Source organism: Ranitomeya imitator, chromosome 2 (genome assembly GCF_032444005.1).
Source record: "Ranitomeya imitator isolate aRanImi1 chromosome 2, aRanImi1.pri, whole genome shotgun sequence".
Taxonomy (NCBI): Eukaryota; Metazoa; Chordata; class Amphibia; order Anura; family Dendrobatidae; genus Ranitomeya; species Ranitomeya imitator.
In genome coordinates, this window is record NC_091283.1 from 226,459,732 (window position 1) to 226,484,763 (window position 25,032).

Here is a 25,032-nt window from a genome sequence, read left to right on the forward strand (position 1 = left end):
ACTGTCTGAGATTGTGCAGTCAGGCTCTGGTTCATACTGCCTGCAATTGTGCAGCCAGGCTCTAATCCATACTGCCTGCGATTGTGCAGCCAGGCTCTGGTCCACACTGCCTGAGATCGTGCAGTCAGGCTCTGGTTCATATGGCCTGCAATTGTGCAGCCAGGCTCTAATCCATACTTCCTGAGATCATGCAGCCAGACTCTGGTTCATACTACTTGAGATTGTCCAGCCAGACTCTGATCCATACTGCCTGAGATTGTGTAGCCAAGCTCTTGTTCATACTGCCTGCGGTTTGGGCAGCCAGGCTCTGGTTCGTACTGCTTGTGGTTTGGGCAGCCAGGCTCTTTTTCGTACTGCTTGCAGTTTTGGCAGCCAGGCTCTTGTTTTACTGCATGGGGTTGGTGCAGCCAGGCTCTGGTTCATGCTGCCTGCAGTTTGGGCAGCCAGGCTTTGGTTCATACTGCCTGTGGTTTGGGCAGCCAGGCTCTGGTCCATACTGCCTGTGGCTTGGGCAGCCAGACTCTAGTTCATACTGCCTGCGGTTTGGGCAGCCAGGCTCTGGTTCATACTGCCTGAGGTTTGGGCAGCCAGGTTTTGGTTCATACTGCCTGCGGTATGTGCAGCCAGGCTCTGGTTTGTACTGCCTGCAGTTTGTGCAGCCAGGTTCTGGTTCGTACTGTCTGTGCTTTGTGCAGCCAGGTTCTGTTTCTTACTGCCTGCGGTTCGGGGAGCCAGTCTCTGGTTCATACTGCCTGCAGTTTGGGCAGCCAGGTTCTGATTCGTACTGCCTGCGGTATGGGCAGCCAGGCTCTGATTTGTACTGCCTGCAGTTTGGGCAGCCAGACTCTGGTTCCTACTGCTTGTGGCTTGTGCAGCCAGGCTCTGGTTCGTACTGCCTGCGGTTGGTGCAGCCAGGTTCTGGTTCATACTGCCTGCGGTTTGGGCAGCCAGTCATTGGTTCGTACTGCCTGCAGCTTGTGCAGCCAGGCTCTGGTTCATACTGCCTGCGGTTTGGGCAGCATGATTTGCCTGATAAGTTCTCGTTAATACGTGATAGGTGGCATTTTATCAGCTTTTGTAGCTTTTGCCAATACACATAATTCATTATTCATAATTGCTCTTAATTCTTGTCTATGTTCTTAATTTCCGGAAAAAGGATGTCATTGTTTTCCTCCTAAGGAGTTAACATATCTGTGTCTTCTCTAACAAGTACAGAAATATTTGATATAATACTGCCCTTCCTTCCAGATTTTCTGGCGGAAAGCCTAGAACACAAGACACTGGATGTATTGGTTGGATCAGACATGTGCAGTCCATAAAGGCACAAAGCAAGTTTATTCAGGACCTCGGGATTCTGTTATAGATGTCGGGGTCTCTTTCCCGTGCCCCGTCCCTGCATCATCGCTCTAACGCTATGCCTCATTAATGTCTCTGGGAATCTTAGATCTCCGTAGTCTGGATTCTGGTCTCACTTTCTACAAAGAGCAAATATCCCAAGAATCCTCAGGTAATCATTGATTTTATATTTATTAATTAATCACTGAACATTATCTAATCCCAATCCATCAGAACAATGACTGAAACGTGAGATCCAGGGTGGGATCAGGGCTCTCCATCATGGAGCGTTGCCCTCCCTGGGTCACAATCTCTTTCTAACTTCCAAACCTCATGAGCCCATGTAATTACCCATCTGATACCGGGGCACAATGTGGCCTCTGGCTGGCCTTACATTACAATTAGGGGCAAACACCACAGTTGTTACATGTCCGCCCTAGATACATCACATGTCGTCATCTTCTTGTCATGGACTCTGTCTAAATAATAAGAATGTAACACAATGAGCAGCTCCATATCAGAGACATGTGATTGTTACTGCTGAGCTGTGTAATATTAGATTATATACTGCTGAGGATGAGTGTTACAGTATCCACCATCAGCCAGTAGTATCAGCACTCCAATACTATGGGTGACACTTACCGTACCATCCATTCTTGGATTGTATACTGCTGAGGATGAGTGTTACAGTATCCACCATCAGCCAGTAGTATCAGCACTCCTATACTATGGGTGACACTTACCGTACCGTCCATTCTTGGATTGTATACTGCTGAGGATGAGTGTTACAGTATCCACCATCAGCCAGTAGTATCAGCACTCCAATACTATGGGTGACACTTATCGTACCGTCCATTCTTGGATTGTATACTGCTGAGGATGAGTGTTACAGTATCCACCATCAGCCAGTAGTATCAGCACTCCAATACTATGGGTGACACTTACCGTACCATCCATTCTTGGATTGTATATTGCTGAGGATGAGTGTTACAGTATCCACCATCAGCCAGTAGTATCAGCACTCCAATACTATGGGTGACACTTACCGTACCGTCCATTCTTGGATTGTATACTGCTGAGGATGAGTGTTACAGTATCCACCATCAGCCAGTAGTATCAGCACTCCAATACTATGGGTGACACTTACCATATGGTCCATTTTTGGATTGTATACTGCTGAGGATGAGTGTTACAGTATCCACCATCAGCCAGTAGTATCAGCACTCCAATACTATGGGTGACACTTACTGCACCGTCCATTCTTGGATTGTATACTGCTGAGGATGAGTGTGGTAGATCTGGTAGAAGGTTTACACAGTAAAATATCGATATTTGCAGATGATACAAAACTATGTAAAGCAGTTAATACAAGAGAAGATAGTATTCTGCTACAGATGGATCTGGATAAGTTGGAAACTTGGGCTGAAAGGTGGCAGATGAGGTTTAACAATGATAAATGTAAGGTTATACACATGGGAAGAAGGAATCAATATCACCATTACACACTGAACGGGAAATCACTGGGTAAATCTGACAGGGAGAAGGACTTGGGGATCCTAGTTAATGATAAACTTACCTGGAGCAGCCAGTACCAGGCAGTAGCTGCCAAGGCAAACAGGATCACGGGGTGCATTAAAAGAGGTCTGAATACACATGATGAGAGCATTATACTGCCTCTGTACAAATCCCTAGTTAGAAAGCACATGGAGTACTGTGTCCAGTTTTGGGCACCGGTGCTCAGGAAGGATATAATGGAACTAGAGAGAGTACAAAGGAGGGCAACAAAATTAATAAAGGGGATGGGAGATGTTGTGAATTCAGTTTTTGGGCTCCCTCCAGTGGTTGTAGAGGGTAATGCAGTTGTGCCTGGACTGCAGGAGTGGACATGTGTATCTACTAATTGCAAGACTGACTGGGGTATATAGCTTTGCAGGACTCTTTAGTCAGTGCCAGTTGTTCATTGTTTTTGCAGGATTCACTTCCCTGCTGGTCTCTCCAGTTTGCTGTGCTTTTCTACAAAGATAAGTCCTGGCTTTGTTTTTGCTGTCCACCTGCTGTGGACCTTATAGTTCTGTGCATATTCATGTTTTTGTCTTGTCCAGTTTTGTCTGTGAAGGATTTTTTGCAGCCTAGCTATTTCTCTGGAGATGCAGATATACCCCCCATGTCTTTAGTCAGATGTGGTGATTCGTGTCTTCTGTGGTGGATATTTTCTAGTGTTTTTATACTGACCGCATAGTGCTCTGTTCTGTTCTTTCTTTTTAGCTAGTATGGCCTCCTATGCTAAAATCTGATTTCATATCTGCGTATGTTATTTCCCTCTCCTCTCACAGTCAATATTTGTGGGGGGCTATCTATCCTTTGGGGATTTTCTCTGAGGCAAGATAGGTTTCCTGTTTCTGTCTTTAGGGGTAGTTAGATCTTAGGCTGTGCCGAGGGGTCTAGGGAGTGTTACGTACCCCCCACGGCTACTTCTAGTTGCGCTGCTAGGTTCAGGGTCTGCGGTCAGTACAGGGACCACCTTCTCCAGAGTCCGTCTCATGCTGCTCCTAGGCCATCAAATCATAACAGGGAGAACTACAATACCCAGATAGATTAGCCAAATTAGGATTATTTAGTCTAGAAAAAAGACGACTGAGGGGCGATCTAATAACCATGTATAAGTATATAAGGGGACAATACAAATATCTCGCTGAGGATCTGTTTATACCAAGGAAGGTGACGGGCACAAGGGGGCATTCTTTGCGTCTGGAGGATAGAAGGTTTTTTCACCAACGTAGAAGAGGATTCTTTACTGTTAGGGCGGTGAGAATCTGGAATTGCTTGCCTGAGGAGGTGGTGATGGCGAACTCAGTCGAGGGGTTCAAGAGAGGCCTGGATGTCTTCCTGGAGTAGAACAATATTGTATCATACAATTATTAGGTTCTGTAGAAGAACGTAGATCTGGGGATTTATAATGATGGAATATAGGCTGAGCTGGATGGACAAATGTCTTTTTTCGGCCTTACTAACTATGTTACTATGTTACAGTATCCACCATCAGACAGTAGTATCAGCACTCCAATACTATGGGTGACACTTATCGTACCGTCCATTCTTGGATTTGTGGTGCAGTAAAAGGTGTAGTGCTGGACGGAAGATATGTTTCTCCCAGCAGGATAAGTTTTGGCCTGTTATTTCCCTAAGGTTGAGGACCTGCAGTGATGTCACGATCATGTGATCAGCCCATGTGATGGATACCTCACCTGTGGGTGTGGCTATAGACTATGTAATGGAGTTTCTTTTGTTTGGCACATGTTATTCTGGGGATGGAACTAGGCTGGAAGGAGCCTGAACTGTTTTCTCTCCCACACGTCACAAAGGTTGGTGACATGACTGTTAGCAGCCCTGGGAATGGCACCTGGCGGAAGCCGCTGACCTGGCAGCCGCTTAGTTAAGCCCGTCCCGTGTAAGGGTGAGTCTGAGACCAGTGGTTCTCCAAGCTGGAGTATGTTTGGTTTTTTCTCTTACTTTTTGTCACGGACTGTTTAAAGTGCCAATAAACCACTGGAGTTTGGACTGTAAGCCTGTGTGTTGCCTCATTACTGTGGCCCTGCCATTGCTCACCTGAGCCAATCCCTACATATTGGTGTTCGAATGCGGGCATACACAGTGAGGCCAGGCTATTTTTGCTTATTTTTACTCCAGCTTATGTCCTGGGTGAAAGGAGTGGCGCAGACCCAGTCGGGGAACTCTGCAGAAATGGAGGTCCCAATAAAGGTGCTTGTGGATGCTATGCGACAACAGCAGCAGGCTACGCAGCAGCAGCAGGAAACCAACCAGCTGTTGATACAGCATATCACGGCGTCGCAGACAAGAGGAGCTTCACGGGGAATCCATGATGTCCGGAAAGCGGTTCGCACAGCGATTCCCAAAATGGAGAAATCTGATGACGTCGAGACATACTTGGAGATGTTTGAGGGAGTAGCTGAGCGGGAGAGACTACCCCGGGACCAGTGGGCAGAAATCATTGCTCCATTTCTGGCTCCAGGACCTATCAAGATCTATCCCCTGAGCAGAGAGAGGACTACGCAGTCGTCAAGGGTGAGATACTGGCACGTCTTGGGGTAAATGTGTTGGTCCGGGCCCAGCGGGTACATCAGTGGGAGTTTAACCCCTCCAAGCCAGCTCGCTCCCAGTATTATGACCTGTTGCACTTATTTCAGAAATGGTTGCAGCCTGAGGTTCTGTCTCCCGTGGCCATGCTGGACCGCCTAGTGACTGATAAATTTTGGAGGGGTCTGCCCCGCGACCTCCAGTCATGGGTCGGGCAAGCATCCCCTACTAATGCTCTCCAGATGATGGACCTGATAGAACGATATGGGGCAACCAAAGAGCTCCAGGGAGGGACTCCCCAGAAGGTGTCCGAAAGGTTCCCTAAAACTCCACCCCTGGCTCGACAAGCAGGGCCCAGAAAGGCCACTCAAGACTTATCTGGAGGAGAAAGAGGCCCCATAGTCTGCTGGCGGTGCCAGGAGCCTGGCCATATGAGAGCTGATTGCCCCCACCTGGCTGAGCCCATGGAGACAAACTTTGGGTATCGCCAATCCCATTATGCCGAACTGATTTGCGCTACAGGTATCCAGGAGGGATCCAATATGGGACATTTGTGTAAGGTGAATGTGGAGGGTACCCCAGTCGTGGCCCTACTGGACTCAGGGAGTCTCGTGACCCTGGTACGAGCCAGTCTGGTACAGTCCAGCGAGTACACTGGTCGGAAAATTGGGGTGTTATGTATACATGGGGACTTAAAAGACTATTCTACCGCACTAGTGGTGATAATCACGCCAGCGGGGAGGCGGTGCCACGAGGTGGGGGTTGTGATTAATTTACATTATGAATTGATACTTGGTAGAGATTTTCCTTTATTTTCTGGACTTTGGCCCACAGTTGTCTCACCCAGTGGACAACGGCCGTCACCGGTGACAACCAGGCTACATTCTCCAGAAGTGGGGCATGAACCTGGTAGCCCAGAGGAAGAAGAGTTGGCGGTAGGCGTGGCCTCCCCTTCAGTGGAGGAGGGGGAAAATTCACCCATAGCAGTGTTGGCCGGGGATGTGGAAGACTTGCCGCCAGGACCTGAATTGTTAGATTTAAATGTATCGAGCAATAATTTTGATACAGCGCAACTCCGAGACCCTACTTTGACTAGGGCCAGGGAAAATGTACTGTTTATTAACGGGGAACCCCAACAACCTGGGGCATCTACCCAGTTGCCACGCTTTGAGCTAAACCGAGACCTATTGTATCGAGTTGAGAAAGTACGTGGGGAAATGGTAGAACAGTTATTAGTACCTCAGGCCTATCGTAGGCTGGTAATGGACCTAGCGCATGCGCATGTACTGGGGGGGCATTTGGGCCAAAAGAAAACCCTGGACCGAATTTTGCAGCGGTTTTACTGGCTAGGGGTCCATGAAGAAGTTAAACGGTATTGTAATTCCTGTCCTGTGTGCCAGGTAACCAGTCCCCAGCCACACTTTCGGAGTCCTTTAGTGCCTTTACCTATTATAGAGGTGCCTTTCGAAAGGGTGGCAATGGATCTGGTCGGTTCTGTCAATAAGTCAGCAAGGGGGCACCAACACATCCTAGTAGTTCTAGATTATGCCACCCGGTATCCGGAGGCTGTTCCGCTGCGCCACACGTCAGCTAAGCTCATAGCAAAGGAACTCATGGGAATGTTTTCTAGGGTGGGGATTCCGCAAGAGATTTTAACAGACCAAGGAACCCCCTTTATGTCAAAAATTATGAAAGAGCTCTGCCGCTTGTTAAATGTCAAACAGTTGCGCACCTCAGTTTATCACCCCCAAACAGATGGGCTGGTAGAAAGATTCAACAAAACGCTAAAGAGCATGCTAAAAAAAACAGTTTCTAAAGATGGGAAGGATTGGGATCTTTTACTCCCATATTTTTTGTTTGCAGTACGGGAGGTGCCGCAGGCATCTACGGTGTTCTCGCCCTTTGAATTGTTGTATGGCCGACATCCCCGGGGCTTACTTGATATAGCCAAGGAGGCTTGGGAGAACCAACCAACCCCCCACAAGAGTGTAGTAGAGCATGTTGCAAAAATGCAGGAAAGGATGGAGACAGTCCTACCATTGGTACGGGAACATATGGAAGCAGCACAACAGTCTCAGAGTCGGGTCTATAACCGGGAGGCTCGGGTAAGAACCTTTAGTCCTGGGGATCGCGTGTTGGTACTTGTGCCCACAGTGGATAGCAAATTTCTGGCAAGGTGGCAGGGGCCCTATGAGATTATGGAGAAGGTATGACCAGTAGACTATAAGGTACACCATCCAGGCCGGAGGAAACCAGAGCAGGTTTATCATGTTAATTTGCTTAAACTGTGGAAAGACAGAGACCACCTTGGCGGGGATAGTCCGCTGCCTACATTTTCTGTAGAGAAGGCTCCATTACCTCTGGGTGAGTCAGGAGAAGCCTTGTCTGTAGTAGTCAAAATACCAGATACATTGTCTCCTAAACAGGTTCAGGAGGTCCGGGAGTTTGTTAGCCGAAATACGGACGTTTTTTCTGAACTACCTGGACGTACCTCCATAGTCCAACATGACATTGTTACGGAGCCACAGGCCAAAGTCCGATTAAAGCCATATCGGGTGCCTGAGGCTCGGCGACAAGCCATATCCCGGGAGGTGGAAAATATGTTACAATTAGGGGTCATAGAAGAGTCGCAAAGTGACTGGGCCAGTCCAATAGTCCTAATACCTAAGCCTGATGGAACCCTAAGATTCTGTAATGACTTCAGAAAACTTAATGAAGTTTCAAAATTTGATGCTTACCCCATGCCCCGGGTGGATGAATTGATAGAACGGTTTGGGCAGGCACGGTATTTTACAACCCTTGACCTTACAAAAGGGTATTGGCAGGTGCCCCTAACAAAGGCAGCTAAGGAAAAAACGGCTTTTGTAACGCCCGAAGGGTTTTTTCAGTATAAGGTGTTACCTTTTGGTTTGCATGGTGCGCCGGCGACGTTCCAACGGCTAATGGATATTGTCCTCCGTCCCCATCGCCGTTATGCCTCACCCTATCTGGATGATATTATTGTGTACAGTGCAGACTGGGAAAGTCACTTACCCAAGGTACAGGCGGTGGTTGACTCCCTCCGACAAGCAGGGCTAACAGCCAATCCAAAGAAGTGTTCTATAGGGTTGGAGGAAGCTCGGTACTTGGGTTATGTCATTGGGAGAGGGGTCCTTAAGCCCCAAATAAACAAAGTGGAGGCAATACAGAACTGGCCTCGTCCCCTCACAACAAAGCAGGTAAAAGCCTTTTTAGGCTTAGTGGGATATTACAGGCGATTTGTTCCCAACTTTGCAACGTTGTCCGCGCCTTTAACAGACTGTTTGAAAGGGAGGAAGTCTGTGATGGTCCAATGGAATGATCAGTTAGAAGACGCCTTTGTAAAGTTAAAATCAGTACTGTGTGGTACACCCGTTCTGATTACACCTGATTTCAAAAGAGAGTTCATCGTGCAAACTGATGCCTCTGAGATAGGTCTGGGTGCCGTGTTGTCTCAAGAAATTAACGGAGAAGAGCATCCCGTTAGTTTCCTGAGCCGGAAGCTTACCCCAGCCGAAAGCAGGTACAGTATTGTGGAGAGAGAGTGCCTGGCCATTAAATGGGCACTTGAGTCTCTTCGTTATTATTTGCTGGGGAGAAAATTTCGCTTGGTGACAGATCACTCCCCTCTTACATGGATGAGTCAAGCTAAGGAGGGAAATGCACGAGTCACCAGATGGTTTCTGTCCCTGCAAAATTTAAAATTTTCAGTAGAACATCGGGCCGGCAGACTACAGCGGAATGCAGATGCCCTGTCCAGAGTCCACTGTATGTCATGTGTCCACCCCCATAGGGTTGAAGAAAGGGGGGAGGTATGTGGTGCACTCAAAGGTGTAGTGCTGGACGGAAGATATGTTTCTCCCAGCAGGATAAGTTTTGGCCTGTTATTTCCCTAAGGTTGAGGACCTGCAGTAATGTCACTATCATGTGATCAGCCCATGTGATGGATACCTCACCTGTGGGTATGGCTATAGACTATGTAATGGAGTTTCTTTTGTTTGGCACATGGTATTCTGGGGATGGAACTAGGCTGGAAGGAGTCTGAACGGTTTTCTCTCCCACACATGTCACAAAGGTTGGTGACACAACTGTTAGCAGCCCTGGGAATGGCACCTGGCGGAAGCCGCTGACCTGGCAGCCGCTTAGTTAAGCCCGTCCCGTGTAAGGGTGAGTCTGAGACCAGTGGTTCTCCAAGCTGGAGTATGTTTGGTTTTTTCTCTTACTTTCTGTCTCGGACTGTTTAAAGTGACAATAAACCACTGAAGTTTTGACTGGAAGCCTGTGTGTTGCCTCATTACTGCAAGTAGTATCAGCACTCCAATACTATGGGTGACACTTACCGTACCGTCCATTCTTGGATTGTATACTGCTGAGGATGAGTGTTACAGTATCCACCATCAGCCAGTAGTATCAGCACTCCAATACTATGGGTGACACTTACCGTACCGTCCATTCTTGGATTGTATACTGCTGAGGATGAGTGTTACAGTACCTACCATCAGCCAGTAGTATCAGCACTCCTATACTATGGGTGGTATTCATGAAGAACGCACAGTGGCGTAGGAAGGGGGGTGCGGGGGGGCGGTCCGCCCCGGGCGGCACAATGCAGGGGGCGGCCGGCGCGGCAGAAGAAAAAAAAAAGACGCCCCTTTAAATCTTCGGGCGGCGCCGTCCGCCGCCACGACCAGGGCCAGCTCCCCCCGCCCCCGCCCCGCCCCCCGCTCTATACTCACCTCTCCTGGTTCCTGCGGCGCCGGCAGCTGCAGCGTCCTCTGACTCTGCGACGTCTCAGAGCAGAGGGCGCGATGACGTCACTACTGTGCGCGCCGCTCTGCCTCTCTGTCCTGAGCGTCGCAGAGCCGGAGAGACGCTGACTGCACCGGACCTACGCTAGGAACGGGAGAGGTGAGGATTTTACTTTTTTTTTTTTTTCTTTATGTCTGACTGTCTGGGGCTGGGGCAATGCTGGACACACTGGGGCAGATTGCTGGACACACTGGGGCAGTACTGGAGACCATGGGGCAGAATGCTGGACACACTGGGGCAATACTGGAGACCATGGGGCAGATTGCTGGACACACTGGGGCAGTACTGGAGACCATGGGGCAGAATGCTGGACACACTGGGGCAATACATGAGACCATGGGGCAGATTGCTGGACACACTGGGGCAGTACAGGAGACTATGGGGCAGATTGCTGGACACACTGGGGCAATACAGGAGACTATGGGGCAGATTGCTGGACACACTGGGGCAATACTGGAGACCATGGGGCAGATTGCTGGACACACTGGGGCAATACAGGAGACTATGGGGCAGATTGCTGGACACACTGGGGCAATACTGGAGACCATGGGGCAGATTGCTGGACACACTGGGGCAATACAGGAGACCATGTGGCAGAATGCTGGACACACTGGGGCAATACAGGAGACTATGGGGCAGATTGCTGGACACACTGGGGCAATACTGGAGAGCATGGGGCAGATTGCTGGACACACTGGGGCAATACAGGAGACTATGGGGCAGATTGCTAGACACACTGGGGCAATACAGGAGACCATGTGGCAGAATGCTGGACACACTGGGGCAATACAGGAGACCATGGGGCAGATTGCTGGACACACTGGGGCAATACAGGAGACAATGTGGCAGAATGCTGGACACACTGAGGCAATACAGGAGACCATGGGGCAGAATGCTGGACACACTGGGGCAATACAGGAGACCATGGGGCAGAATGCTGGACACACTGGGGAAATACTGGAGACTATGGGGCAGATTGCTGGACACACCGGGGCAATACTGGAGACCATGGGGCAGAATGCTGGACACACTAGGGCAATACAGGAGACCATGGGGCAGATTGCTGGATACACCGGGGCAATACTGGAGACCATGGGGCAGAATGCTGGACACACTGGGGCAATACAGGAGACCATGGGGCAGATTGCTGGACACACTGGGGCAATACAGGAGACCATGGGGCAGATTGCTGGACACACTGGGGCAATACTGGAGACCCTGGGGCAGATTTCTGGACACATTGAGGCAATGCTGGAGACCCTGGGGCAGACTTCTGGACACACTGGGGCAATGCTGGACACTGGGGCAGATTGCTGGACACACTGGGGCAATGCTGGACACTGGGGGTAATATGCTGGACACACTGGGGCAGACTGCTGGACACACTGGGGAAAGGCTGGACACTGGGGCAGATTGCTGGACACACTGGGGGCAGTGCTGGACATACTGGGGCAGATTGCTGGACACACTGGGGGTAATATGCTGGACACACTGGGGCAGATTGCTGGACAACATGGGGGTAATATGCTGGACACACTGGGGCAGATTGCTGGACAACATGGGGGTAATATGCTGGACACACTGGGGGCAGGACTTGAGGCATGGGCAGAATGTAGATACGGGGCATGATTGGAGACACGGGGCAGGATTGGATCATGGGGCAGGACGGATACGATGGAGGCTGGTGGGGCAGGATGTGGAGATCATATGGGGTAGAATGGATACTCATGAGGGCAGGATGCGAGATCATATGGCTGGAGCCAGGAATGAGAAACGGGGCCAGGGTGGGGAATATTATTACCATAGGGGCTAATTAAGGGATATTATTACTGCAGTGATGTATTTATTTTATTTTTTGAGTATACTGTTTTAAATGGGGGGGCGGTCCTGTTACTGTGCAGAGTGACACTATATCACCTTTTTTTCTTCATGTGATGTAATGTAGAAGTTGTGAAAAATTAAGTAATGTGTTCTGCAAGCGGAGCTCGAGATAACTGTGTTATTTCCTGCAGAAACGAGTCCTGGCTGGAAGGAATGATGGCGGTCTGTGCTGGCTGAAAGATGAAGGACTTCACCTAGAGACGTCACTGGTGAGTCAGTGTTACCTATACACTGACACTATACACTGTATACTATATAGAGGTCCTGTGTATAATGTCACCAGTGATCTCTGTATTACCTCTACACAGACACTGCATACTAAGTACAGATCTCCTGTGAATACTGGCACTTATGGTGATAGTATTGTGGGTTTTTTTTTATTACTGATCAGTATTGTAGTATTCAGTCACTATGTGGTGGTAATATGTGGTCTGGAAATGGTGTTGTGGTATTTGTCCCTTGAATGTAGTATTATTCGGTCACTATGTGGCCTGGTCATGGTGTGGTGGTATTTAGAGTTGAGCGACCTTGACCTTTTTAGAGTCGAGCCGGGTTTTGCGAAACCCGACTATGTCCAAAGTCGGGTCGAGTGAAATCGGCCGATTATGACGTAAAGTCGGGATCGACCGAAACACGAAACCCAATGCAAGTCAATGGGGCAGCATAGTCGGCAGTGAGTGGGGGCCAGGAAAACACCTAGAGTGCCCATTTTAATGTCAAAACCATCCATTCTTCTTAATGAAGCTTGTCAAGCGTAATTTACCTTATAATAATTGGAAGGCATTTGAAATTGGGGGTCATTTGGCTAAAGTTGTGGGGGGTAGGGCTGGTTCAAGTAATTAGTGGGCCCAGGAAATCTGGACCACGTCACGGCAGTGGAGCAGGGAGAGGTAAGTATTTCAACTTTGCAAGTGCTGTGAACCTGAGCAAGCAGGGGGGGCCCACTCGTTGGCATTGGCACTGGCACAGGGCCCCTCAAAGTACAGCGGTGTGTTTGCACGGCGGGGGCGCCTCCCACCGGCAGCAACACTTTTGCGTACTATGAGAGGCCCTGTGCCAGTGACGTCGCCAACTAGTATTCCTCCCCCCACCTGATGAAGGAACCTGCACTTTCATCTGCACCTTCCTCTTTGTCCCCGTGTAAGGTGGTATGGTATGCGGGAAGAGCAACCTGACTTTCAGCAGGGTCACAATGTTGTTGTGTAGCGTGCACGGGGAATGTTGCGTTATGGGTCAATGTACCAGCAGACTCATCTATCACTGGCTGGGCAATGGGCACGATGAAGTGGAAACACAGATATAGGCCCAAAGAAGAAAGTGGGCTAAATGCAGTTCAAAATTGGTAACACAGGAATAACCAGGGGGCATTGCAGTGGAGGACAACTGGAATGAGAGGCTGACACAGAGAGTAGGGCCAAATCAGTAAGTAGTCGAAATGCAGTTCAAAATTGGCAACCGTAGTAAACAGGCGGCACAGCTTTGTTCAGTGGAGGAGAACAGCAAGGAGTGGCAGACACCGATAGTAGGCCCCAACCCAACTAGTAGGCCAAATGCAGTCTAACATTAACAACTACTTAACGAGAGGCTGAAAATGGTATTTCAGGACAGGAAACCAGGAGAACAGCAAGGAGTGGCAGACACCGATAGTAGGCCCCAAACCAACTAGTACGCCAAATGCAGTTGTTCCATTTAACCACAATTTAATGAGAGCCTGAAGATAGAAGCTCAGGAAAGGCAACCTGGGGAACACCTTGGAGTGTAACACACCATCTCTCTCCACCCCATACCCATTTTGTAGGCCTAATGCTGTGTACTTTTCTACAACTACTAAACGAGAGTCGGAAGACCGAAGCAATGGCAAGGAAACCTGGGGAACACCTTGGAGTGTAACACACCATCTCTCTCCACCCCATACCCAATTTGTAGGCCTAATGCAGCCTACTTTCCGACACCTACTAAACGAGAGCATGAAGATCGAAGCTCAGGAAAGGCAACCTGGGGAATACCTTGGAGTGTAACACACCATCTCTCTCCACCCCATACCCATTTTGTAGGCCTAATGCTGTGTACTTTTCTACAACTACTAAACGAGAGTCGGAAGACCGAAGCAATGGCAAGGAAACCTGGGGAACACCTTGGAGTGTAACACACCATCTCTCTCCACCCCATACCCAATTTGTAGGCCTAATGCAGCCTACTTTCCGACACCTACTAAACGAGAGCATGAAGATCGAAGCTCAGGAAAGGCAACCTGGGGAACACCTTGGAGTGTAACACACCATCTCTCTCCACCCCATACCCATTTTGTAGGCCTAATGCTGTGTACTTTTCCACCAACTACTAAACGAGAGCCGGAAGATCGAAGCTCATGAAAGGCAACCCGGGGAACACCTTGGAGTGTAACACAACCTCTCTCTACACCACGAAAGGGCTGATTCTTAGGAAGGAAGGCTGTTGTAAATAAGCATTGCGCGTCCGAGGGTGATTATATTCTTATTCGGTATCTACTCACCCTCGGACGCGCCATGCTTCTTGATTTGTAATTAATGTTTATTTGCAATGTGCTTTTGACTTACTCAATTATTTTTTTAATTATTGATTTTATTAAATTAATAGTTTAACATCTTATTGGAAATAATTTAAAGGAGACGCGACAGGACAACACTCGGTGGATGCCATATCTGTGTTAACAACTCCAAAAAACTTTCAGTTAACTTCTTGCAGGAGAAAGAAATTGTAGCTGTTGGACCTTTGTAGTACAGTTCCAGATATTTGTTGTGTGTTTGTTTTGATTGTTAAAATGTCTGCATTTGAGATCTCAACACGATCTTATTTTTTATAATCAAATTAATTTTTTAAATATTTTATTAGGTTGGTTCAAGGGGTACACGGGCCGCAGTAGACAGGTCAGTGGAGGCCTAGTGGAAGGAGGGACCGCAGATGCGCCACTGTTTCACCCATACACAATTAGTAGGCCTAATGCAGCGTAGTTTCCAACAGCTACTAAACGAGAGCCGGAAGATCGAAGCTCAGGAAAGGCAACCTGGGGAACACCTTGGAGTGTAACACAACCTCTCTCTACACCACGGAAGGGCTGATTCTTAGGAAGGAAGGCTGTTGTAAATAAGCATTGCGCGTCCGAGGGTGATTATATTCTTATTCGGTATCTACTCACCCTCGGACGCGCCATGCTTCTTGATTTGTAATTAATGTTTATTTGCAATGTGCTTTTGACTTACTCAATTATTTTTTTAATTATTGATTTTATTAAATTAATAGTTTAACATCTTATTGGAAATAATTTAAAGGAGACGCGACAGGACAACACTCGGTGGATGCCATATCTGTGTTAACAACTCCAAAAAACTTTCAGTTAACTTCTTGCAGGAGAAAGAAATTGTAGCTGTTGGACCTTTGTAGTACAGTTCCAGATATTTGTTGTGTGTTTGTTTTGATTGTTAAAATGTCTGCATTTGAGATCTCAACACGATCTTATTTTTTATAATCAAATTAATTTTTTTTATATTTAATGATGTTGGTTCAAGGGGTACACGGGCCGCAGTAGACAGGTCAGTGGAGGCCTAGTGGAAGGAGGGACCGCAGATGCGCCACTGTTTCACCCATACACAATTAGTAGGCCTAATGCAGCGTAGTTTCCAACAGCTACTAAACGAGAGCCGGAAGATCGAAGCTCAGGAAAGGCAACCTGGGGAACACCTTGGAGTGTAACACAACCTCTCTCTACACCACGGAAGGGCTGATTCTTAGGAAGGAAGGCTGTTGTAAATAAGCATTGCGCGTCCGAGGGTGATTATATTCTTATTCGGTATCTACTCACCCTCGGACGCGCCATGCTTCTTGATTTGTAATTAATGTTTATTTGCAATGTGCTTTTGACTTACTCAATTATTTTTTTAATTATTGATTTTATTAAATTAATAGTTTAACATCTTATTGGAAATAATTTAAAGGAGACGCGACAGGACAACACTCGGTGGATGCCATATCTGTGTTAACAACTCCAAAAAACTTTCAGTTAACTTCTTGCAGGAGAAAGAAATTGTAGCTGTTGGACCTTTGTAGTACAGTTCCAGATATTTGTTGTGTGTTTGTTTTGATTGTTAAAATGTCTGCATTTGAGATCTCAACACGATCTTATTTTTTATAATCAAATTAATTTTTTTTATATTTAATGATGTTGGTTCAAGGGGTACACGGGCAGCAATAGACAGGTCAGTGGAGGCCTAGTGGAAGGAGTGACGGCAGACAGGCATCAAAGGCCTAACATTGGGCTGGCTGTAGGCAAGTTAAAATTGGTTCCAGGGGAACACGGCCATCAGTGGCCTGGTCAGTGTAGTTGTAGTTGAAAGAACGGGACGCAGACAGGCTTCGAAGGCCTAACATACCAAACTTGGGCTGGCTGTAGGCACTTTTAAATTTGTTCCAGGGGTACATGGGCAGCAGTGTATGGTCAGTGGAAGTCTAGTGGAAGGAGTGACCGCAGACAGGCTTCCAAGGCCTAACATAACAAACTTGGGCTGGCTGTAGGCACTTTTAAATTGGTTCCAGGGGTACACGGGCAGCAGTGGTCTGGTCAGTGGAAGTCTAGTGGAAGGAGTGACCGCAGACAGGCTTCCAAGGCCTAACATAACAAACTTGGGCTGGCTGTAGGCACTTTTAAATTGGTTCCAGGGGTACACGGGCAGCAGTGGTCTGGTCTGTGGAAGTCTAGTGGAAGGAGTGACCGCAGACAGGCTTCGAAGGCCTAACATAACAAACTTGGGCTGGCTGTAGGCACTTTTAAATTGGTTCCAGGGGTACACGGGCAGCAGTGGTCTGGTCAGTGGAAGTCTAGTGGAAGGAGTGACCGCAGACAGGCTTCCAAGGCCTAACATAACAAACTTGGGCTGGCTGTAGGCACTTTTAAATTGGTTCCAGGGGTACACGGGCAGCAGTGGTCTGGTCAGTGGAAGTCTAGTGGAAGGAGTGACCGCAGACAGGCTTCCAAGGCCTAACATAACAAACTTGGGCTGGCTGTAGGCACTTTTAAATTGGTTGCAGGGGTACACGGGCAGCAGTGGTCTGGTCAGTGGAAGTCTAGTGGAAGGAGTGACCGCAGACAGGCTTCGAAGGCCTAACATAACAAAATTGGGCTGACTGTAGGCACTTTTAAATTGGTTCCAGGGTAACACGGCCAGCAGTGGCCTGGTCAGTGTAGTAGTTGTAGAAAGAAGGGACCGCAGACAGGCTTCGAAGGCCTAACATAACAAAAATGTCAAAACAATGGTATTGTCAGTGCCAGGCATTGAAGGATGTCAGCGCCTAGACTACACATTGGTGAAGCTGTGAGAGATAATTTTGCTAGTGGTAGAGCACTGTTTGAGCTGGGGGGGGGAACTGTCTTGTGGCCGGCGGTACAGGCACAGGGCCCCTCATATTACAACGGTGTGTCTGACGTTGGGTGCGCACCACCACCGCCAGAGACACTTTATTGTACTATGAGGGACCCAGTGGCAGTGCCGTCGACCAAAAGCGGCCACACCCACCTCTTCAGACAAACAGCACTCTCAAGGGTCCAAGCGCAAAGTGGCGATAGCACGGCCCCGTGTGGGGAGTTTGGCCATTTCGTGAGGTGGAAACATGTCGTATGCTGGACAATCAGGTGAAGAAAATTACGAGATTGGAAAAGTCATTCAGAATAGTCCACAGGCAAGACCTTTTCATAGGAAAGCTAGGTGTCAGCCGGGCAGGGTGGGGCAAAAGATTTTGAAATCCAGTTGTGGTTCATTTTAATGAAGGTTAGATCATCTACATTTTGGGTAGCCAGACGAGTCCTTTTTTCTGTTAGTATTGAACCTGCAGCACTGAATACTCTTTCTGATAGGACACTAGCTGCCGGGCAAGCAAGCTCCTGCAATGCATATTCTGCCAATTCTGGCCAGGTGTCTAATTTGGATGCCCAGTAATCAAATGGGAATGACGGTTGAGGGAGAACGTCGATAAGGGATGAAAAATAGTTTGTAACCATACTGGACAAATGTTGTCTCCTGTCACTTTGAATTGATGCTGCAGTACCTGTCCTGTCTGCGGTCATAGAAAAATCACTCCACAACCTGGTCAGAAAACCCCTCTGGCCAACGCCACTTCTGATTTCTGCCCCTCTAACACCTCTGGTCTGCTGGCCCCTGGAGCTCGTGTGAGAACGATCACGGGCGCTGTGTGCAGGGAATGCCAGAAGCAAACGGTCAACAAGAGTTGATTGTTTTGTTGCTAATATTAGTTCCAAGTTCTCATGTGGCATAATATTTTGCAATTTGCCTTTATAGCGAGGATCAAGGAGGCAGGCCAACCAGTAATCGTCATCGTTCATCATTTTTGTAATGCGTGTGTCCCTTTTGAGGATACGCAAGGCATAATCCGCCATGTGGGCCAAAGTTCCCGTTGTCAAATCTGCGGTTGTGCTTGGTTGAGGGGCAGTTGCAGGCAAATCTACGTCACTTGTGTCCCTCAAAAAACCAGAACCCGGCCTTGCCACGCCACCAATTTCCCGTGCCCCCGGGAAAGCTTCCTCATTAAAAATATACTCATCCCCATCATCCTCCTCATCCTCCACCTCCTCTTCGCCCGGTACCTCGTCATGTACACTGCCCTGACCAGACAATCGCTGACTGTCATCAAGGCTTTCCTCTTCCTCTGGTGCAGACGCCTGATCCTTTATGTGCGTCAAACTTTGCATCAGCAGACGCATTAGGGGGATGCTCATGCTTATTATGGCGTTGTCTGCACTAACCAGCCGTGTGCATTCCTCAAAACACTGAAGGACTTGACACATGTCTTGAATCTTCGACCACTGCACACCTGACAACTCCATGTCTGCCATCCTACTGCCTGCCCGTGTATGTGTATCCTCCCACAAAAACATAACAGCCCGCCTCTGTTCGCACAGTCTCTGAAGCATGTGCAGTGTTGAGTTCCACCTTGTTGCAACGTCTATGATTAGGCGATGCTGGGGAAGGTTCAAAGAACGCTGATAGGTCTGCATACGGCTGGAGTGTACAGGCGAACGGCGGATATGTGCGCAAAGTCCACGCACTTTGAGGAGCAGGTCGGATAACCCCGGATAACTTTTCAGGAAGCACTGCACCACCAGGTTTAAGGTGTGAGCCAGGCAAGGAATGTGTTTCAGTTGGGAAAGGGAGATGGCAGCCATGAAATTCCTTCCGTTATCACTCACTACCTTGCCTGCCTCAAGATCTACAGTGCCCAGCCACGACTGCGTTTCTTGCTGCAAGAACTCGGACAGAACTTCCGCGGTGTGTCTATTGTCGCCCAAACACTTCATAGCCAATACAGCCTGCTGACGTATGCCAGTAGCTGCCCCATAATGGGAGACCTGGTGTGCAACAGTGGCAGGTGCGGATGGAGTGTTTGTGCGACTGCGGTCTGTGGACGAGCTCTTGCTTCTGCAGGAGGACGAGGAGGAGGAGGAGGAGGGGGTGCGAACGGCTACAGACAACTGTTTACTAGACCGTGGGCTAGGCAGAACTGTCCCAAACTTGCTGTCCCCTGTGGACCCTGAATCCACCACATTTACCCAGTGTGCCGTGATGGACACGTAACGTCCCTGGCCATGCCTACTGGTCCATGCATCTGTTGTCAGGTGCACCTTTGTGCTCACAGATTGCCTGAGTGCATGGACGATGCGCTCTTTAACATGCTGGTGGAGGGCTGGGATGGCTTTTCTGGAAAAAAAGTGTCGACTGGGTAGCTCGTAGCGTGGTACAGCGTAGTCCATCAGGTCTTTGAAAGCTTCGCTTTCAACTAACCGGTAGGGCATCATCTCTAACGAGATTAGTCTAGCTATGTGGGCGTTCAAACCCTGTGTACGCGGATGCGAGGCTAAGTATTTCCTTTTTCTAACCATAGTCTCATGTAGGGTGAGCTGGACTGGAGAGCGGGAGATCGTGGAACTAGCGGGGGTGCCGGTGGACATGGCAGACTGAGAGACGGTGGGAGATGGTATTGTTGCCGCCGGTGCCCTAGATGCAGTGTTTCCTACTACGAAACTGGTGATTCCCTGACCCTGACTGCTTTGGCCTGGCAAAGATACCTGCACAGATACAGCAGGTGGTGCGCTAAATGGTGGTCCTACACTGCCGGAAGGGATGTTGCGTTGATGACTAGCTTCATTGGCCGAGGGTGCAACAACCTTAAGGGACGTTTGGTAGTTAGTCCAAGCTTTCAAATGCATGGTGGTTAAATGTCTATGCATGCAACTAGTATTGAGACTTTTCAGATTCTGACCTCTGCTTAAGGAAGTAGAACATTTTTGACAGATGACTTTGCGCTGATCAATTGGATGTTGTTTAAAAAAATGCCAGACTGCACTCTTTCTAGCATCGGATACCTTTTCAGGCATTGCAGACTGAGCTTTAACCGGATGGCCACGCTGTCCTCCACCAGGTTTTGGCTTTGCCACGCGTTTTGGGCAAGATACGGGCCCGGCAGATGGAACCTGTGGCGATGTTGATGCCTGCTGCGGCCCCTCCTCCTCCTCTGCTTCAGAACTGCTGCCGCCTGCACCCTGTTCCCCCAATGGCTGCCAATCGGGGTCAAGAACTGGGTCATCTAATAACTCTTCTTGTACCTCCTGCGCAACTTCGTCTGTGTCACCGTGTCGTTCGGTGGTATAGCGTTCGTGATGGGGCAACATAGTCTCATCAGGGTCTGATTCTTGATCAGCACCCTGCGAGGGCAATGTTGTGGTCTGAGTCAAAGGACCAGCATAGTAGTCTGGCTGTGGCTGTGCGTCAGTGCACTCCATGTCAGATTCAATTTGTAATGGGCATGGACTGTTAACTGCTTCACTTTCTAAGCCAGGGACGGTATGTGTAAAGAGCTCCATGGAGTAACCCGTTGTGTCGCCTGCTGCATTCTTCTCTGTTGTTGTTTTTGCTGAAGAGGACAAGGAAGTGACTTGTCCCTGACCGTGAACATCCACTAACGACGCGCTGCTTTTACTTTTACCAGTTTCACGAGATGAGGCAAAAGAGCTAGAGGCTGAGTCAGCAAGATAAGCCAAAACTTGCTCTTGCTGCTCCGGCTTTAAAAGCGGTTTTCCTAATCCCAGAAAAGGGAGCGTTCGAGGCCTTGTGTAGCCGGACGACGAACCTGGCTCCACAGCTCCAGACTTAGGTGCAATATTTTTTTCCCCACGACCACCTGATGCTCCACCACTAACACTACCCTCATTACCAGCTGACAATGAACGCCCCCGGCCACGACCTCTTCCACTAGACTTCCTCATTGTTTTAAAAACGTAACCAAACTAACGTTATTTGTTGCAGTCACACAACTTACACGGTGAGCTATAACTTCAGTATGATTTAGCTACCCCTTTACAGGTTGGTGAGACCACAGCGAAAATCAGGCCCAATGTTACACACTCTTTTTTTGGTGGCTGCAAATTAGAGAGATGCCCCACACGCAGGACTGTCACTGAAGCACAAATGTTAATATTAATGTCACACTATTATTTTTTTTTTATTTTTATTTTTTTCAGGAACACTTTAGAAACCCCCCCCCCAAAAAAAAATAGATTTTTGCAGGGAGAATTTAGAAAACAAATGTAACAAACTATATGCTTTCTATGGGCCACTGAGTGAGAGATGACGCACACAGGAATCAGGAGTGGCACACAAGCCCAGAGGCCAATATTTTTCTACCAATGATTGATGGAGTTATTTTCTCTGGTAGATTTTGGAACCCAAATCAAGGAAAAAAAATGTAGGCTTTCTATGGACCACAATTGGAGAGAGAGAGAGAGAGAGAGATGGCACACCCAGGAGTCAAGACTGGCACACAAGCAGAAAGGCCAATATTAATCTCCCATTTTTTTTGGGGTTTTGTTTTTTTTTTTTGTTTTTTTTTTTTTTCAGGGAGACTTTAGAAAAAAAAATAATAAAAAAAATATGATTTTATCAGGAAGAATTTAGAAACCAAATAAAATAAAATGATTTTTTCAGGGAGAATTTATAAAACAAATAAAAACAAAAATAGGCGTTCTATGGCCCACTGACTGAGAGATGACGCACACAGGAGTCAGGAGTGGCACACAAGCCCAGAGGCCAATATTTTTCTACCAATGATTGATGTAGTTATTTTCTCTGGTAGATTTTGGAACCCAAATCAAGGAAAAAAAATATAGGCTTTCTATGGACCACAATTGGAGAGAGAGAGAGAGAGAGAGAGAGAGAGATGGCACACCCAGGAGTCAAGACTGGCACACAAGCAGAAAGGCCAATATTAATCTCCCACTGTTTTTTTTGGTTGTTTTTTTTTTTTTTTTTTCAGGGAGACTTTAGAAAAAAAAATAATAAAAAAAATATGATTTTATCAGGAAGAATTTAGAAACCAAATAAAATAAAATGATTTTTTCAGGGAGAATTTAGAAAACAAATAAAACCAAAAATAGGCGTTCTATGGCCCACTGACTGAGAGATGACGCACCCAGGAGTCAAGACTGGCACACAAGCAGAAAGGCCAATATTAATCTCCCACTGTTTTTTTTTTTTTTTTTCAGGGAGACTTTAGAAAAAAAAATAATAAAAAAAATATGATTTTATCAGGAAGAATTTAGAAACCAAATAAAATAAAATGATTTTTTCAGGGAGAATTTAGAAAACAAATAAAACCAAAAATAGGCGTTCTATGGCCCACTGACTGAGAGAGAGAGAGAGATGGAACGCTTAGTACTGGCACACAAGCCCAAAGGGCAATATTAATCTCCCTTTTTTTTTCCAGGGAGAATTTCTAAAACCCAAAAAAAAAAAAAAAATAGGCTTTCTATGGCCCACTATTTGTGAGAGAGATGGGACGCTCAGGACTGGCACAGATGGCACGCTCAGGACTGGCACAGAAGCCCAGAGGCCAATATTAATCTCCCTTTTTTTCTGGGAGAATTTATAAAACCAAAAAAATATTTAAATAGGCTTTCTATGGCCCACTATTTGTGAGAGAGATGGCACGCTCAGGACTGGCACAGATGGCACGCTCACAACTGGCACACAAGCCCAGAGGCCAATATTAATCTCCCTTTTTTCAGGGAAAATTTATAAAACCAAAAAAAAAATTAAATAGGCTTTCTATGGCCCACTATTTGTGAGAGAGATGGCACGCTCAGGACTGGCACAGATGGCACGCTCACAACTGGCACACAAGCCCAGAGGCCAATATTAATCTCCCTTTTTTCAGGGAAAATTTATAAAACAAAAAAAAAAATTAAATAGGCTTTCTATGGCCCACTATTTGTGAGAGAGATGGCACGCTCAGGGCTGGCACAGATGGCACGCTCAGGACTGGCACACAAGCCCAGAGGCCAATATTAATCTCCCTTTTTTTCAGGGAGAATTTATAAAACCAAAAAAAAAAATAAATAGGCTTTCTATGGCCCACTATTTGTGAGAGAGATGGCACGCTCAGGGCTGGCACAGATGGCACGCTCAGGACTGGCACACAAGCCCAGAGGCCAATATTAATCTCCCTTTTTTTCAGGGAGAATTTATAAAACCCAAAAAAAAATAAAATAGGCTTTCTATGGCCCACTATTTGTGAGAGAGATGGCACACTCAGGACTGGCACACAAGCCCAAAGGCCAATATTAATCTCCCACTGTATTTTTATCAGGGAGAATTTATACACCCCACAAAAAAAAATACAGAAAAATGAAAAGGCTTTCTATGGCCCACTATGTGAGAGAGATGGCACACACAGGGATGGCACTCTAGCAGAAATGCCAAATTGCCAATCTTAATCTCCCACCAAAAAAAAAAAAACAGGGAATGTCCTACAATTACTATCTCCCTGCCTGCAGTAATCTCAGCCAGGTATGGCAGGCAGCTACTATCTCCCTGCCTGCAGTAATCTCAGCCAGGTATGGCAGGCAGCAATAAGGAGTGGACTGATGCACAAATGAAATAAAAAGTGTGGACAAACAAAAAAGATAGCTGTGCAGAAAGGAAGGAACAAGAGGATTTGTGCTTTGAAAAAAGCAGTTGGTTTGCACAGCGGCGTACACACAGCAATGCAGCTATCAGGGAGCCTTCTAGGGCAGCCCAATGAGCTACAGCGCTGAGGGGAAAAAAAAAAAAAAAAAAACTTCCACTGTCCCTGCACACCGAGGGTGGTGTTGGACAGTGCAAATCGCTGCAGCACAAGCGGTTTTGTGGTTAATGGACCCTGCCTAACGCTATCCCTGCTTCTGACAAAGCGGCAGCAACCTCTCCCTAAGCTCAGATCAGCAGCAGTAAGATGGCGGTCGGCGGGAACGCCTCTTTATAGCCCCTGTGACGTCGCAGACAGCAAGCCAATCACTGCAATGCCCTTCTCTAAGATGGTGGGGACCAGGACCTATGTCATCACGCTGCCCACACTCTGCGTTTACCTTCATTGGCTGAGAAATGGCGCTTTTCGCGTCATTGAAACGCGACTTTGGCGCGAAAGTCGCGTACCGCATGGCCGACCCCGCACAGGGGTCGGATCGGGTTTCATGAAACCCCGACTTAGCCAAAAGTCGGCGACTTTTGAAAATGTTCGACCCGTTTCGCTCAACCCTAGTGGTATTAAGTCACAGGTGTGGCATGTGGGGGTGACACTATTAGGCCCAGTTTAAGTTCTACAAAACAGGAAAACCGTTTTTGGTAACCTTTGTGTGTATTGAGCCGGGGGGGGGGCGCCAAACTTGGGAACAGCCCCGGGCGGCAAAAGCTCTAGCTACGCCTCTGAGAACGCACCCCCATCTCCCGCCATCTCGTTGCTAATTGACGGCTTTCTCTCCATGTACTGTATATCGGTGACAGGTCGGCCATGAAAGCCGCAGCGCAGGTCCCCCGATACATG

The 25,032-nt window shown here is 47.8% G+C and overlaps 1 protein-coding gene across 1 annotated transcript in view; it reads left to right on the forward strand.

Moving 5' to 3' along the window:
* The first annotated feature begins 1,355 nt into the window (after positions 1-1,355).
* Positions 1,356-25,032, forward strand: part of NHSL2 (NHS like 2) — a 522,837-nt gene continuing 499,160 nt past the window's right edge. Inside the window, exon 1 of the mRNA XM_069748659.1 lies at positions 1,356-1,507. Within this exon, the coding sequence (XP_069604760.1) occupies positions 1,426-1,507 (82 nt within the window). The 5' untranslated portion in view covers positions 1,356-1,425. The remainder of the gene's footprint in view (positions 1,508-25,032) is intronic.